General features: G+C 42.5%; 1 protein-coding gene across 1 annotated transcript; it reads right to left on the minus strand.

Moving 5' to 3' along the window:
* Positions 1 to 314: 314 nt before the first annotated feature.
* tomm20b (translocase of outer mitochondrial membrane 20b) lies at positions 315 to 3,647 on the minus strand. The gene is made up of 5 exons (XM_086294558.1): positions 3,404 to 3,647; positions 1,677 to 1,723; positions 1,389 to 1,470; positions 1,062 to 1,204; positions 315 to 905 (listed from the first exon to the last, which is right to left on the minus strand). The coding sequence occupies exons 1-5, from the start codon at positions 3,525 to 3,527 to the stop codon at positions 861 to 863; spliced, it is 441 nt and encodes a 146-aa protein (XP_086150684.1). The 5' UTR covers positions 3,528 to 3,647; the 3' UTR covers positions 315 to 860.
* Positions 3,648 to 13,923: the final 10,276 nt, after the last annotated feature.

Here is a 13,923-nt window from a genome sequence, read left to right on the forward strand (position 1 = left end):
TTAGATGCTGTCCCGGTGGCGTCCTCTCTCCAAAAGAAAGCAGAGACATTTCTCACCACCAGTGTGTTGGTTGCTGTGCAGCATCGTTCTCTCGTGTCACTGTTGCTAATGTGCCACAGTTCATAGCAGCCTCCTGCTCTCCTCCCTGTACCTCCACCAGCCTGTAGATGAGGACCATTAGAACAGAGTAGCTGCACCTCCAGCACTCAGGGCGCTTTGGCACAGAGGTTCAGCTGCTCGGTTTAATAAAGACCTCAAACTGTTCTGAGGCGCAGTGCCAGGGTGACCAGGACTGAACACTCAACACAGCTGCGGTTTGTTCAGATGGTTTATTCTTGCTAAAGAGGGCCGTCCTCTTCAAACAGAACAAAACATATCGTCACTCTAAAAAGCGTTTCCAAGTCTAGAATGGAAAGACAGACGAGACGTAACAAAACAATAAATACTCATCCGAGCACATTCTGGTTTATACTACTGACGTTGTCATGGAGACGGCAGGTACAACCACATCAGGCAGTGTAAACCTTGTACATAATCCTGTCAGATGTGTGTTGCACCACCTTGGAGGAAGGAGCGGATTCATCTTTGAATCCAGCCCAGTTGGTTATTACATACATGAGGATTTGGGAGCGGGGACAGGCCGGATTGCATTTCTCTACATTTTTTTGTGGCCTCATGATTTAGATATCCTAATACCCCAAAACGGGTAATACAAGTTCAAAAAGAAAACCTTTCAATGGACAAAGGAAGAGAAACTGAACCCCTTTAGGGAGGCTGGATGGGGTGAAAGTGACAGGAGGCCGAGGTGTGGGCAGGTCGTGTTGAACAAACGGGGAGCAGGGGTGGCTTCTTCTGGGCTCTCATTCTATATCATCCTCACTCAGACTCTGTGCGCTCACGATACGCTGCAAGACAGGAAACAAAGGTCCTCGGCTTTATGGTTTGACGTGTGCATGACTGATGAACACTTTAGAGATGATTCAAAGACTCCAGAGTTAAAACTGCTCGACTCCATGTCCTGCATGCTGTCATAATAACTGATCCTAGAGCAATTCACAAACCTGGCTGATACTGGGCAGCTTGGTGAGCAGCATCTGGAAGACGGGTGGAGGCAGAGTCTGCTGCAGCACCTGTAGTAGCTGCTGAGGCTGACCACACACAGCGATGGCGTTGGTCAGGTGATCCACACCTTTCTCGTAGTCTCCTGTAGTCAAAGCAAAAGGAAACAAAAGCTTATAAGCTCCACATGCAGGCGTCTGTACCCATACTGGGTGTCCCAACAGCAGGGAAGGAGCCATTTTAGCGCCGCAGCAAGGTCACCACTGGCTGTACTGCAGTAAACCGTTTGACCAGTTCAGTGGTACGAGTTTCAATAAAGAGTAAATTACCCTGAGCCAGCAGCTCCTCTCCCAACTGGATTTCCTCCAGGAAGAACTTCTGCACGGCTTCAGCATCCTTCAGATCTGGAAGCTGCACAACAGTCACAGTAAGCAGTCACAGCTGATTTCTGTCACGTTTGTGTGAAGTAGCTTGCAGTTGTACAGCAGAGTCAGTATCAGTGCTTTGGTTTGAAGTTGTCCTTTAATGTGGTGGGTGTCAGCTTTAATACAGAAACACGGTCAGCTCCGTGCACGCGTGTGCACATGTAAAGGTGCAGGCGTGTAGAGACTGCTCACCTTTGCCAGGCCTGCCCTCTCTTTGGCAGCCTTCTGCTTTCTTCTCCCTGTGACAAGAACAGGACAAACTGCTCATGTTGCTCCAGCCCTCAAAACATGTCCATCTTGGTTTTAACAAGAAAGTAGTCTTAGACAGTAGCTGCTACACTCACAAAGTTACGAGTATAAGACAGACACAGAAATAGGCTTAAAGCTAAACTAGCTCAAAGTTCAGCTTCTGCTCCCTCAAATCAACTATTTACTGGAAATTTAGGCCTGATTTTTGTAGGCCAGTGATTATTTGTCACCTTGTCGTCCAGCTGACCATGTTCAGGTGACTGGTAACAATTACAAACTGCCTGCAATACAAAAACTGGAATGTGTTTATTTCTGTTTATACACAGTTTGCTGCTTCGGCCGTATTCCCTGAAGCAAATTTAACAAACTCCAATTTCAAACTTTTAGTGTCCCCCAGAACACCTGAGTGCACCATGGCAACGGGTAAATAAACAGTAAAGCCTTGATTATAACCCAGAGGACTGAGGAATATGAATGTGTGCCAGCGTGGGTCATATTTCTCTCAAAAACCACGCAGGACAGAGTTATTTTAATCAGCTTGGTCCACTGTGTCGTTACCATAGACAGAATATGATGCTCACACAAGTCAGGCAGCATTACTGTGGATAGAGTCAGAGTTACAAAGCTACAAATACACAATACAGATCTTTTTCTGCGCATGTTATCAATCTGTGGTGTAACTGCCGTCTCTCTTCTGCGCTTGTGTGAGAACACAAAATGGCAAACATACAAGCTGGGTCGTTGTTTGTAAGAAACTCTATGAACGAGCAAACATCAGTGTCAGTCAGCTGGTCCAGGAGCAGCAGAGGAGTCGGAAAGAAACTCAGAGCTGTGGTTTTGCTCACAGAGTCTGTTACCATGTACGTGAAAACCTGGAGCTTCCTCATGTTTGGATTAACTAACTGGAACAAGGCCCAATCTTCCTGGAATAACACGATAATCTCCAGCAGGCTGGAAGCCCAGCTAACAAGACATCATGCTAAATATGTTTGTTGTGTAATTACTTGAAATGGAAATAGCTTTGTGAATGAGTGTGTGCTGCAGGTCACATCACAGGATAGTAAAGCCTTTCTCTCACAGTGTTTGGAGTTTTGCTGGCAGGACAAATCTGGATGAGCACCTGGACGTATATAAATACTACCTGGTAATGTGGCCTTGGAGACAACTGAGGTTCTCTGAATCCAGCCTCCATAAGCTGCCCAGCGGCTCAAGTTTGAGGTAGCACACTTTAGACCGGCACTGGTATATTCAGTATATTTATGTGTGTACAGCCATATAAAAGCCTTTTATTTTGTGCCTCGAAATAGGGTTAGGCAACACCAAAATAATGGTTTGTTTTGAAGCACAGCCACTAATCGTATGCTCCCCTTTACAAATCATGTCACCAGTTATTTCTACAGATCCTTTTAGAGGATGGAAGAGCTCAGGATCCAGGGAGGGCGCAAAGAATGTGATTACTGTCACATCGTGGCTTGTCAGCTACAAACCCACCTAACGATGTGAGAACATGAATGAAGTCCCAGCTATGCTTTGCTTAATTTACTGAATTGATTGTAGCGCTCCTCCACAGCCTCTGGACAAGCTAACTGGACCGAACGAAACCGCCCGGTGTCCGAACCAGCGAACCCGGCGAAGGTGAGAAAAAGAGCAGCGAGGAGGTCAACACTCACGTTCTCGTAGCCTGTTCTTGAAGTTCGGGTCATTCCGTCGTTTCCTGTCGAAATAAATACAGTAACCGACAAACAGAGCTCCGCATACACCCGCCGCTATGGCACTCGTCCTTCCGCCCATCATAACTCGAAAGACCCGCTCGGCTTTTGGAGGATTTCGGGCTAATCTGGATTTTTTACCTCCGGTTGTCGTTTTCTGTCAGGCGGCTGATGGAGCGGCTCAAGGAAGGAAGGAAGGAAGGACCGTAAGGACCCCACCTTTGACAGCTAGTAACCGCCTGAAAACGCCTGACTGAAAATGAGACAAACGAGCCATTTTCTCAGGCAGTTTGCCTGTAAATGATCAAAAGGTTGTAGTCAAGTGAAAATAAAAGTCTGTTCCAAATATGTGTGGTTTACACAGATTATCAGGTACATATGATAAAACAGCGAATTTGAGAATATAACGGCAGTTTCAGCTACATTATATTTTGTGTTAGTTTCTTTGTAAATATGATACACCTCTGTTATCATTTGGTTTTATGTTGAAGAGCTCATTTCTAAAACCTGCACAACGTTTTTTTCTGGTCCTCGTTAAAGAGTACACGCCAACTGGTTTATTTATTTGTTCTTTTTTTTTTTTTTAGAAAGTTTGTTTTCAAAATAAATGAGCGCCAGTGACGTCATCCTAAGCCACATAAACCTGTGTTTAGTTTTCGTTGATGTTTTTTTTTTAATTGTACAAACTAACAATTACAGCGCATATCTTACAAGTCAAAAAGATGTGTACAAGTACAGGTGGTTAAGAACAAAGCAGCCATCGAACAAAGAACAAAAGAACAGTATAGGTCAGAGATAACATAAAGCAACACACAAGTACATTAAGTGACCTTACATATAAAAGTAAAAAAGTTAAAAACAAAAAAACAAAAGTACGCACACACAGTCTAGCTACATCAGTTGAAAAGCTGCATCAAAAATTACCTTTATTTAAGTTACACTTGTCTAATGAAGCCTTCGGTTGTTCAGTCTGACGTCACTAGCCATGTCTGGGCCTAAACTCCGCTGCAGGTCCATATATCCAACGATCACTATGGCATTACTGAGAGTTGAAAAACTGTCTAAAGTCTTTCATCTTTAATAAAATGATCAGCGTTCTGCTCTACCAGGTGTAACAATTGAGTTTAACATCCAGGCATCCATGAAAACGGAATTTATGACATTTAACGGAGTTAGAAGTTAGCAGGGAGTTAGCTCGCTAGCTTCTATCTAAATACAATATAGCATGTCCTGACTGCGGGGTTTTGGAAACAAATTCAAACGTACAGCTCTGCTATCACTTCCAGCATAAATGAAGACAGAAAACTAAACAGCAGTGACGTTTGTAGGGTTACTGAAGTTTGGCTAGCTGGTATATAATGATGTGCTACGTGACCGCTAGCGACACAGCTATGTTAGCATAATATAAACAAGCTAACTTTTTTTCCACTCGATAAAAGTTAACGTGAGTGTTCTCGGTGGTCAGGAACAAATGTAATCGCATGGCAGGATGCTGTAAAAGGACCAAACTTCAGCCAGGAGAACAACTGAGATAATCCATCCACAATACGAGGTTAGTCATTCATATACTGCTGCATGGGCTGGGCTGTAGTTACATCGTAAGGTTTTAAAAACTGAGCTTAAATAAATGATTAGCGGTAATAAAAGCCGAGGGAGGTCAACAGTGGTCGCTGACTGTTTTAGGAGCTTTTTGAGATCAAATAGAAGAAAATACATAACATTAAACATGTTAACAACACAAAAGCCATATTAAACGCAGACTACTTTAGACCCGGAAGTAGGATTCGTCGCGTCATCACTGAACAACCGGATAGGAGGACTACGTGGCGACCGTGGCTCAGGGGGTTGGGAAGCGTATCTGTAACCGGAAGGTCGCTGGTTCGATCCCCGGGCTCTCTGTCCTGGTCGTTGTGTCCTTGGGCAAGACACTTTACCCTACTGGTGTTGGCCAGAGGGGCCAATGGCGTGATATGGCAGCCTCGCTTCTGTCAGGTTGTGGCTACAACCGTAGCTGCCTCCACCAGTGTATGAATGTGAGAGTGAATGAATAGTGGTATTGTAAAGCGCTTTGGGTGCCTTGAAAAGCGCTATATAAATCCAATCCATTATTACATTATTAAATACCAGAAAAAATCGGAATAATTTTCAAGAAGCGACATTTGTGAATGAAAAATTTTGCAACTATAAATAAGTTGTTAATCCCAAATTCTATTTTTTTTAATTTTCTGTTTGTAGGCCAAATATAATTTCTTGAAAGGTTAGAGAAGGGCAGTATTTTTAGAGGTTAACCAGTACTGAAAATCATCCCCAAAAGATCTGGAACTTTCACATGAATAAAAAAGGTGCTCTGTAGTCTCAATATCAGTATTGCAAAAAGTGCATGCGTTCGTATCTATATTGAATTTCTTGTGAAGATAGTCATTGGATGGATATATGGCATTTAAGATTTTAAAGTGATTTTCTTTTGCTTTAGGTGGAATTGGAAAAGAAAGATACTCAGTCAAAAACCTCGAGTTATAATCTTTAAACAAATATTTTCTTTTTAATTGAGAAGGAAAAAGTTGTTTGATTAGAATTGTCCTTAAAAATGTATTATTGCATGCCTTTCCTTTAAATTCACGAATTATAGAGGAAGAACATGTTAAACTGGCTTTAGCCATCGGAATCATTGCAGGGGGAATGGCTTTCACAACTTTAATGAATTTACTTTGAGTATGAAGCTAAAATTTTATGGCACTCGTTATAAAAGTGTCACAGTTGTGGCTCATTTTGACCCAGCATTTTCAGTTTCTTGTATTTTGGTATTTTTCTGTACAAAACCGTGACAAAAAGCTAACAAAAGCCGGTACTGAAACACACCAACCTAATTACAGCAAACAAAATATCACGTAAGGAAATGTAGGAAAAGATTTTAGGGAACCAAGTTACATAACACTGGTGTGACCATCAGTCTTTGATTCTTCTAAACCAGGGGTGGGCAACTCCAGGCCTCGAGGGCCGGTGTCCTGCAGGTTTTAGATGTGTCCTTGAGCCAACACAGCTGATTCAAATGGCTAATTTACCTCCTCAACATTTCCTGAACTCCAGAGACTTGGTAACGAACTAATCGTGTGCTTCATGTGTGCTGACCAGTGTTGGTCAAGTTACTTGAAAAAAGTAATCAGTAACTAATTACTGATTATTTGCCCAAAAAAGTAATCCCGTTACTAAATAAAATATTTTTTGTGTTTACACTCAGTCTTTCAAATTTCAAGTTAAACGCAGCAGAAAATAAATAAAGTCAAAGACTCAGCGGTCCTGTTGCTCTATTTTCACCTGTAAAGCAGGAGTGGGGCAGGCGGAGGTTTACCCTGGTGCAGGTGTGCCGCTGTCAGTGGAAGAATCCGTGAGTTTCTCTGTGAGTTTCCCATTACGTCGTAGCTACTCGGTGCTTGCTCGGAAGTTTAGGGGTTTTTTTTCGCTGTAAAAAGAAGTTTTCTTCCCACGCACAGCGGACACTAATGTTTTTGTCACTTTTTATGGAATCAAACTCAAAGTAAGGTCAGTACTTCCACGCTTTAAACGCTGCACGCTCATACTCTCTCCGTACTCGATATATGATCCACTGTTGATCTGCACACAGCTGTTGTCACTAACGTCGCACTCGCTTACGTCACTGTCATGAGACATTCTCGCAAAAAATCACGGTTTTAGTAACGCAGTAACGCAGCGTTCCTAGGGGAAAGTAACGGTAATCTAATTACCGTTTTTGCAATAGTAATCCCTTACTTTACTCGTTACTCGAAAAAAGTAATCGGATTACAGTAACGCATTACAAGTAACGCGTTACTGCCCATCTCTGGTGCTGACCAAGGGTGATATCTAAAACTTGCAGGACACCGGCCCTCGAGGCCTGGAGATGCTCACTCCTGTTCTAAACAGTGTCATTTTGATGACTTCATCATCTGACATATATAATATCAGACAACTTTAAGTAAATCTCTTCATACTTTTAGCTAAATGATAAAACAGAGTCCGTTGGGGTTAGCGTAGTGATTGACTAGTTAAATGTAAAAATAGGCATCAAAGAATTTGAAGTAATTTCATTGTTTATTTGTTCTTTTTGTTTTTTTGCTTTGGTAAAGGAATGTTTCTAAAAAATACTCCCTTTTGTTTTCTGAAAGTATAAAATAATATAATATGAACACATTTATTTAACTGAATGATAAAATGATCTTGGTGTTATGCATACAGCAGGCAGCCACAGTTAATCCTTCTGGCCACCAGGGGTAGCTGTTGTTCCAGCTCAGCAACCACAAGACACACACACACTTGCTCCACATGTGTAAAAAGTCTGCATGCTCTCAGACTATGATATTAAAGAGGCAGTTAACAACATGAATGAGTACGTATGTGTATGCAGCAGCCTGACTAGTCTGATCTTACCTATCCTGTGGCATCATGGGAAGTCATCCAGGAACATGCCAGCAAAACTGTTCATACAGTCAGCGTGAACAGATGAAGCAACTGTGTTTGAGCTGGTGTTTAGCTTAGATGTTACTCCTCTCGAAGGACTCTTACAGATCAAACTAGTTACTACTAGTTAGTAGTTTCTACTAATAACCTTAGGCTCGCCTCATGTTCTTTTCTTTAGGGAGGACATATTATGAATCTGTAACGTTACAGTGTTTCTAATCCATTTTTAGATATTCAGGTGTGAAAGTTATCCAGACCTTCAGGCAGTGGCGGTCCTAGCCTGTTTGGCGCCCTGGGCGAGCACTCCCTCTGCCCCCCCCCCCACAAAACATAATAAGGATTGTACATTAACATAAAACTGTTGTCGGAACCATACTGAATTTCACCACAGAAACACACACACACACACACATATGAAGAGAGAGAGAGTATGCGTTGTATGCAGACGGCTACCAAACAGCCATCATAATTCGTCATACAATGAGAACAGGACAAATCAACAACTGACAACGACTCATTAATATTAAAATCTGTAACATAATGTATTGTTTGGAGTTTAGTCTGTTACTGTTACTATTTTTACCATTTCTTCTTGGAGCAACTGTAACACACATTATTTCTTTAGGGATTAATAAAGTATTCTGACTCTGATTGGTTCAGGATGAGCTGCCATTATCCAATCACACATCTGCTTACCTGCATCTTTTGCTCATTTCTCCTCCTCTTCTTTTCTCTTTTTTTCTAAACTGAGCACCTGATGGCTTTGAACTTTTCTTGTCCATCTTACGTTGGTTTTAATTTTGCACTCCAGTATGAACACAAATCCCCCAACATGAGGATCACCACAACATAACCTAACACACCTACACCTTAGTTCACAGATTCACTTTGTCTAGGGTTTATTCCTGGGATTTCACACAACCCAGGATTCAAATCATGAATACATGATGGGCTTGGATTTACATCATTATGAATGAAATGTGTTCTATTTGGAAGCAGCAGGGCCCCTCCCCTTTCGATGGGTTGTGTGTGAGACTTTAAATCATCAAACTATAAATTATAAATGTTAAATTGTTATTGATCCTTTACCCCGAGTCCTAAAGTGTATATTTATTTTCTTACTCTTCTTATATTTATTGTTTGTTTACTTTCACTGCTGTAACTGGAGCCTCGTCGTCTCGTCTCTCTATATACTGGACTGTATGTAGCGGACAGTGTTGGTCAAGTTACTTGAAAAAAGTAATCAGTAACTAATTATTGATTACTTCCCCAAAAATGTAATCCCGTTACTTTATTGATTACTTATTTTCAAAAGTAATTAATTACTTAGTTACTTTTTAAAAACACGATTTACAACCTGAATAGGTGATAAAGCGATAGATCTTTCAGCCCAATTCTACTTTTTCTACATAATCCATCATACAAAATGTAATCAAATGGAAAAGTCTCTTTTTAAAACTTGTTTTATCAGTTTTAATCTTTTAACTTTATGCATCAAGCAAAAATTTAATTATATGCAACATTCTCTGACTGGAAGAAATTAGTTTAACATTTAAACCTATTTTCTGCACATTCCAGCACATAAAATAAAATATTTTTTGTGTTTACACTCAGTCTTTCAAATAGATGCAAGTAAAACACAGCAGAAAATAAATAAAGTCAAAGACTCAGCGGTCCTGTTGCTCTATTTTCACCTGTAAAGCAGGAGCAGGGTAGGCGGAGGTTTACCCTGGTGCAGGTGTGCCGCGGTCAGTGGAAGAATCCGCGAGTTTCTCTGTGAGTTTCCCATTACGTCGTAGCTACTCGGTGCTTGCTTGGAAGTTTAGGGGTTTTTTTCGCTGTAAAAAGAAGTTTTCTTCCCACGCACAGCGGACACTAATGTTTTTGTCACTTTTTATGGAATCAAACTCAAAGTAAGGTCAGTACTTCCACGCTTTAAACGCTGCACGCTCATACTCTCTCCTGCACTCGATATATGATCCACTGTTGATCTGCACACAGCTGTTGTCATGAACGTCGCACTCGCTTACGTCACTGTCGTGAGACATTCTCGCAAAAAATCCCGGTTTTAGTAACGCAGTAACGCAGCGTTCCTACGGGAAAGTAACGGTAATCTAATTACTGTTTTTGCAATAGTAATCCCTTACTTTACTCGTTACTCGAAAAAAGTAATCAGATTACAGTAACGCGTTACAAGTAACGCGTTACTGCCCATCTCTGGTAGCGGAGATGACAATAAAGTTTACTTTGACTTCAGCAGCGAGCAGGCGCACCGAGGGCTCTTGCGCTCACTTTTCGCGTATAGAATTTCGAAAAAACATCGGTGCAAATTAGTCTGTATCATGGTGTCGGGTGTTTTCGTGTTTGTTGGGTTGTTTTTATTTTGTTTTATTTTGCGAGTTGGTTATTAGACGCTGCTCCAGCCAGTCAGTGAATCCCCTGCCGCCGCCCTCTCCTCCCTGTGCCGCAAGCAGCAGGCACACCTGGCAAACGGAGGGCGCCCTTACTCCCAGCAAATGGGCGACAGAAAACCGATCGGTGCCTGTGACATTCCCAATATGCGCTGGCTGATGTCGGGGCAGCATGAGTACGAGCAATTTTTTTTTTTGCCGATGCCGCCCCCACCACGATGCCGCCCCGGGCAACCGCCCGTGTCACCCGTATCAAAAACCGCTACTGCCTTCAGGTTTCACGTGGCTCTGAATAGTTTCTGAGGCCTTTTTCCTACTTTCAGGATGTCTCTGATTTTCTTATCGACTTGTGACAGCACTCTGCAATACAGCCTTGAGTAGTATTATAGGTGTCTAATGTAACATACTGTAACACACACATACAAAAAGATTCTAGGTCTGACCAACCATCTAAGCCATGGGCAAAAAGATAACAGTCAATAAAATTCTAAAAGAGAATTTATTGACAAATAATCAAGAGATTCAATTCAATTTTATTTATATAGCACCAAATCACAACAAAAGTTGCCTCAAGGCGCTTCATAGATAGAGAAAAACCCAACAATCATATGACCCCCTATGAGCAGCACTTTGGCGACAGTGGGAAGGAAAAACTCCCTTTTAACAGGAAGAAACCTCCAGCAGAACCAGGCTCAGGGAGGGGCGGGGCCATCTGCTGCGACCGGTTGGGGTGAGAGAAGGAAGACAGGATAAAGACATGCTGTGGAAGAGAGACAGAGGTTAATAACAGATATGATTCAATGCAGAGAGGTCTGTTAACACATAGTGAGTGAGAAAGGTGACTGGAAAGGAAAAACTCAATGCATCATGGGAATCCCCTGGCAGCCTATGTCTATTGCAGCATAACTAAGGGAGGATTCAGGGTCGGGGATGGGCGTCCAGGTACACGCCGGCTCACTCCTGGTGGCTGCTTATTGGGGCCTGGAGCCTGGGGCTCGCTCGGGCTCCTTCGGGGGTGGGGTGCCCTCGGCCTCTCGGCCTGGGGCTCGGTCACTCAGGCACGGCTGGCTGCCGGCGGAGCTCACGGGCGCGTCACTGCAACTCCCCCTGGCTTCTGCTCCGCGGCTGCTGAGTGAGCCCTCATCTGGGACTCTCCTCAGCTCTTTCTGGGACAGAGTTTTGATCTCCTCCATACCTGCTTCATGCCCTGGAGGACGGGGCTGTGGCCCCCCCACACTCTCTAGCAGATCATTACATGAAGGAACCTTTTAAAAACAAGCGCGTCCATGCTCACAGGTGTACACACGGGTGCTCACACCCACAAACTACACCCTTTTTGGCTCCTACCTTAAAGCACACTGTGTGCTGTCGATCTTACGTGCTGCACAATAATGTTTAATATTTAGTATTTACTGTTATATTCCCACAGATCATCGTGATGTTGTTTATTATGTTGCTCTCGTTTTCTTCTGCTTGTTTTCTTTTTTCTTTCTCAACAGGTGATCCAGGTGATTGATATTTGTATTTTTTGTCTGCTTATTTTGTTAGTTTTTGTTTTTTTGCCCTTTACCCAAGTCCCTCTTCTCAGCTGTTTTTCTTTCCCTCTTTCTTTCTCCCTTTTCTTTTCCCCAGTCAATGTGTCCCGTATTTAACAAGTAAAAATAAAATAAAATAAACAATAAAAGGTGAATCAAATGGACCATTACGGCAAGACTGGGATGATCCATTCGGTAAAGTAAATCCGTTGGGCATCTTTCTTTGCCTTTAGACAATAATTCTGGTGGCAAAAGAGCCAAACGGGACAGGCAAACAAAAAAAAAAGAAACTCCCACCATGCTGTCAGAGAAGAGCTGATGTTGACGCTTTTGAAGCATTCATGTCATTGGATATTTGAGCTGATAAATGGTAGATCTGAAATCTCTAGATTGTTGCAAAGTGCTTGTTCAAAGTGCTTGAGTTGGGGAATGGCTGCAATCACAGCATTGTAAGATGGCGAAAGATGTACCCTTACCCCCTCCTCGATTCAGAGATGGTCTTTCCCTTTTCCCGTAAATGGCCTCCTTGACTCCGCCCTCAAACCAGCGTTCCTCCCTGTCCAGGATGTGAACATCCTCATCATTGAAAGAGTGTCCACTGGCCTGTAGGTGTAATTGAATTTTGCTGACACATTGAGACAAATCCCGCTAGTGGAGCCATTCAGGTGGAGCTGGAGGACCTGTACAACTTGAATGGACAATTTATACCATCTCATGGTACCAGTAGTGCCAAAGACATCAGTAAAGAGCAAAATTTGCCAAGAAATCAGTCAATGCAATGATCTTTGGCCACTGTTTCACTGTGTTTCACTGTGAACCTGAACTGTACCTGTTGTCAGCAAAACCTGGACTGAAGCATAACTTTGCTGTCTACGAGTATCTGCAGCCAGTGTTGGGGAGTAACGGAATACATGTTACGTATTTAAAATACAAAATATGAGTAACTGTATTCCGTTACAGTTACCGTTTAAAAAGGTGGTATTCAGAATACAGTTACTTTGTTGAAATAAATGGATTACACTGCGGTACTTTCCTGTTTCATTTTGTCGCGGGTCAGGACTGTTTGGGTTTTGTTTGACAGCTACGCTCTTTGTTCCAGGCGGCAGCGTTACGGTTGCCATGGTTACAGGGCGACGCTCTCTCTCTCTTTCTGCGACTGTGTGTTTCCTGGGTGAGAGAGCGCCTTTTCGTTGTTGTGCTAAGCTAACAGGCAGAATGCTACAAGTATAGCTCTAAAGAATGTAGCATCATGGGCAGTGTAGTCCGTGCTGCAGGGAGAATGGACTGCCATACACGTTATGTGTCTGTGAGCGCGAGGAGGGAGAAAAAGGGGAGTGGAAAGGTACGAGTTGTCATCGAGGAAAAACGGGAGCTGGAAGCATGTAAATATAATAATAACCACTGCAGCCAAGAAGAGAGCCTGACGAGCCCAGTTGTAAGTAAGCTATTTAGACTCGACTGTACACTGTGTTCGTGTTTTCCTCCGAAAACAATAAGTTCCGTTGGAGCAGCCTTTCAACGCCTCTCTCTGTCTCTCGCAAGAAAAGTTGACCCACACAACAAAGTAAAGCTATTTTTCGGCTACGAGCCGACAGGGACCCCGCCGTATTAGTCAGAGGTCCCTTTACTACAGTTCGGAGTCGCGGACCTTCAGTAATAGTAATAAATCACACAGCAATAGTACATTCACGTTGTTGTAAAAAGCATGATAATATATTAAGTAATCCAAAGTATTCAGAATACGTTACTGTCATTGAGTAACGTAACGGAATACGTTACAGAATACATTTTGGGGCATGTATTCTGTATTCTGTAATGGAATACATTTTAAAAGTAACCTTCCCAACACTGTCTGCAGCACCAGGTGGACTGTAAGTCTGTGTACCTTTGGTTTAATTGCTATATGTTTTAAATTTTACTTCCAAATTTCCATTTGTGTAATAAATTGCTAGAAATCTGTAAGTTTTGTCATCAACAATGTTGAAAGAGGGGCAGTTGTTTTCTGTTGTGTTAAGAGAATTAAAAGCTGACACAGGAAGTTGGTGTGTCAATAACACATTTTGTCAGTCTTGACTAAAGT

Source organism: Aulonocara sp. 'chitande type north' Nkhata Bay, linkage group LG6 (assembly GCF_057382095.1).
Source record: "Aulonocara sp. 'chitande type north' Nkhata Bay isolate Kocher_YH1m ecotype deep benthic linkage group LG6, A_spYH_male_GT1.1, whole genome shotgun sequence".
Classification (NCBI taxonomy): Eukaryota; Metazoa; Chordata; class Actinopteri; order Cichliformes; family Cichlidae; genus Aulonocara; species Aulonocara sp. 'chitande type north' Nkhata Bay.

What these genes read in the sequence shown, in the direction of transcription:
- tomm20b (XM_086294558.1), bottom strand. Translation starts at nt 3,527, where the DNA reads ATGATGGGCGGAAGGACGAGTGCCATAGCGGCGGGTGTATGCGGAGCT. An exon ending in AGAGGGCAGGCCTGGCAAAG is followed by an intron (nt 1,471 to 1,676) that starts GTGAGCAGTCTC and finishes ACTGTTGTGCAG; the next exon opens with CTTCCAGATCTGAAGGATGC. An exon ending in AGAGGAGCTGCTGGCTCAGG is followed by an intron (nt 1,205 to 1,388) that starts GTAATTTACTCT and finishes CTTTGACTACAG; the next exon opens with GAGACTACGAGAAAGGTGTG.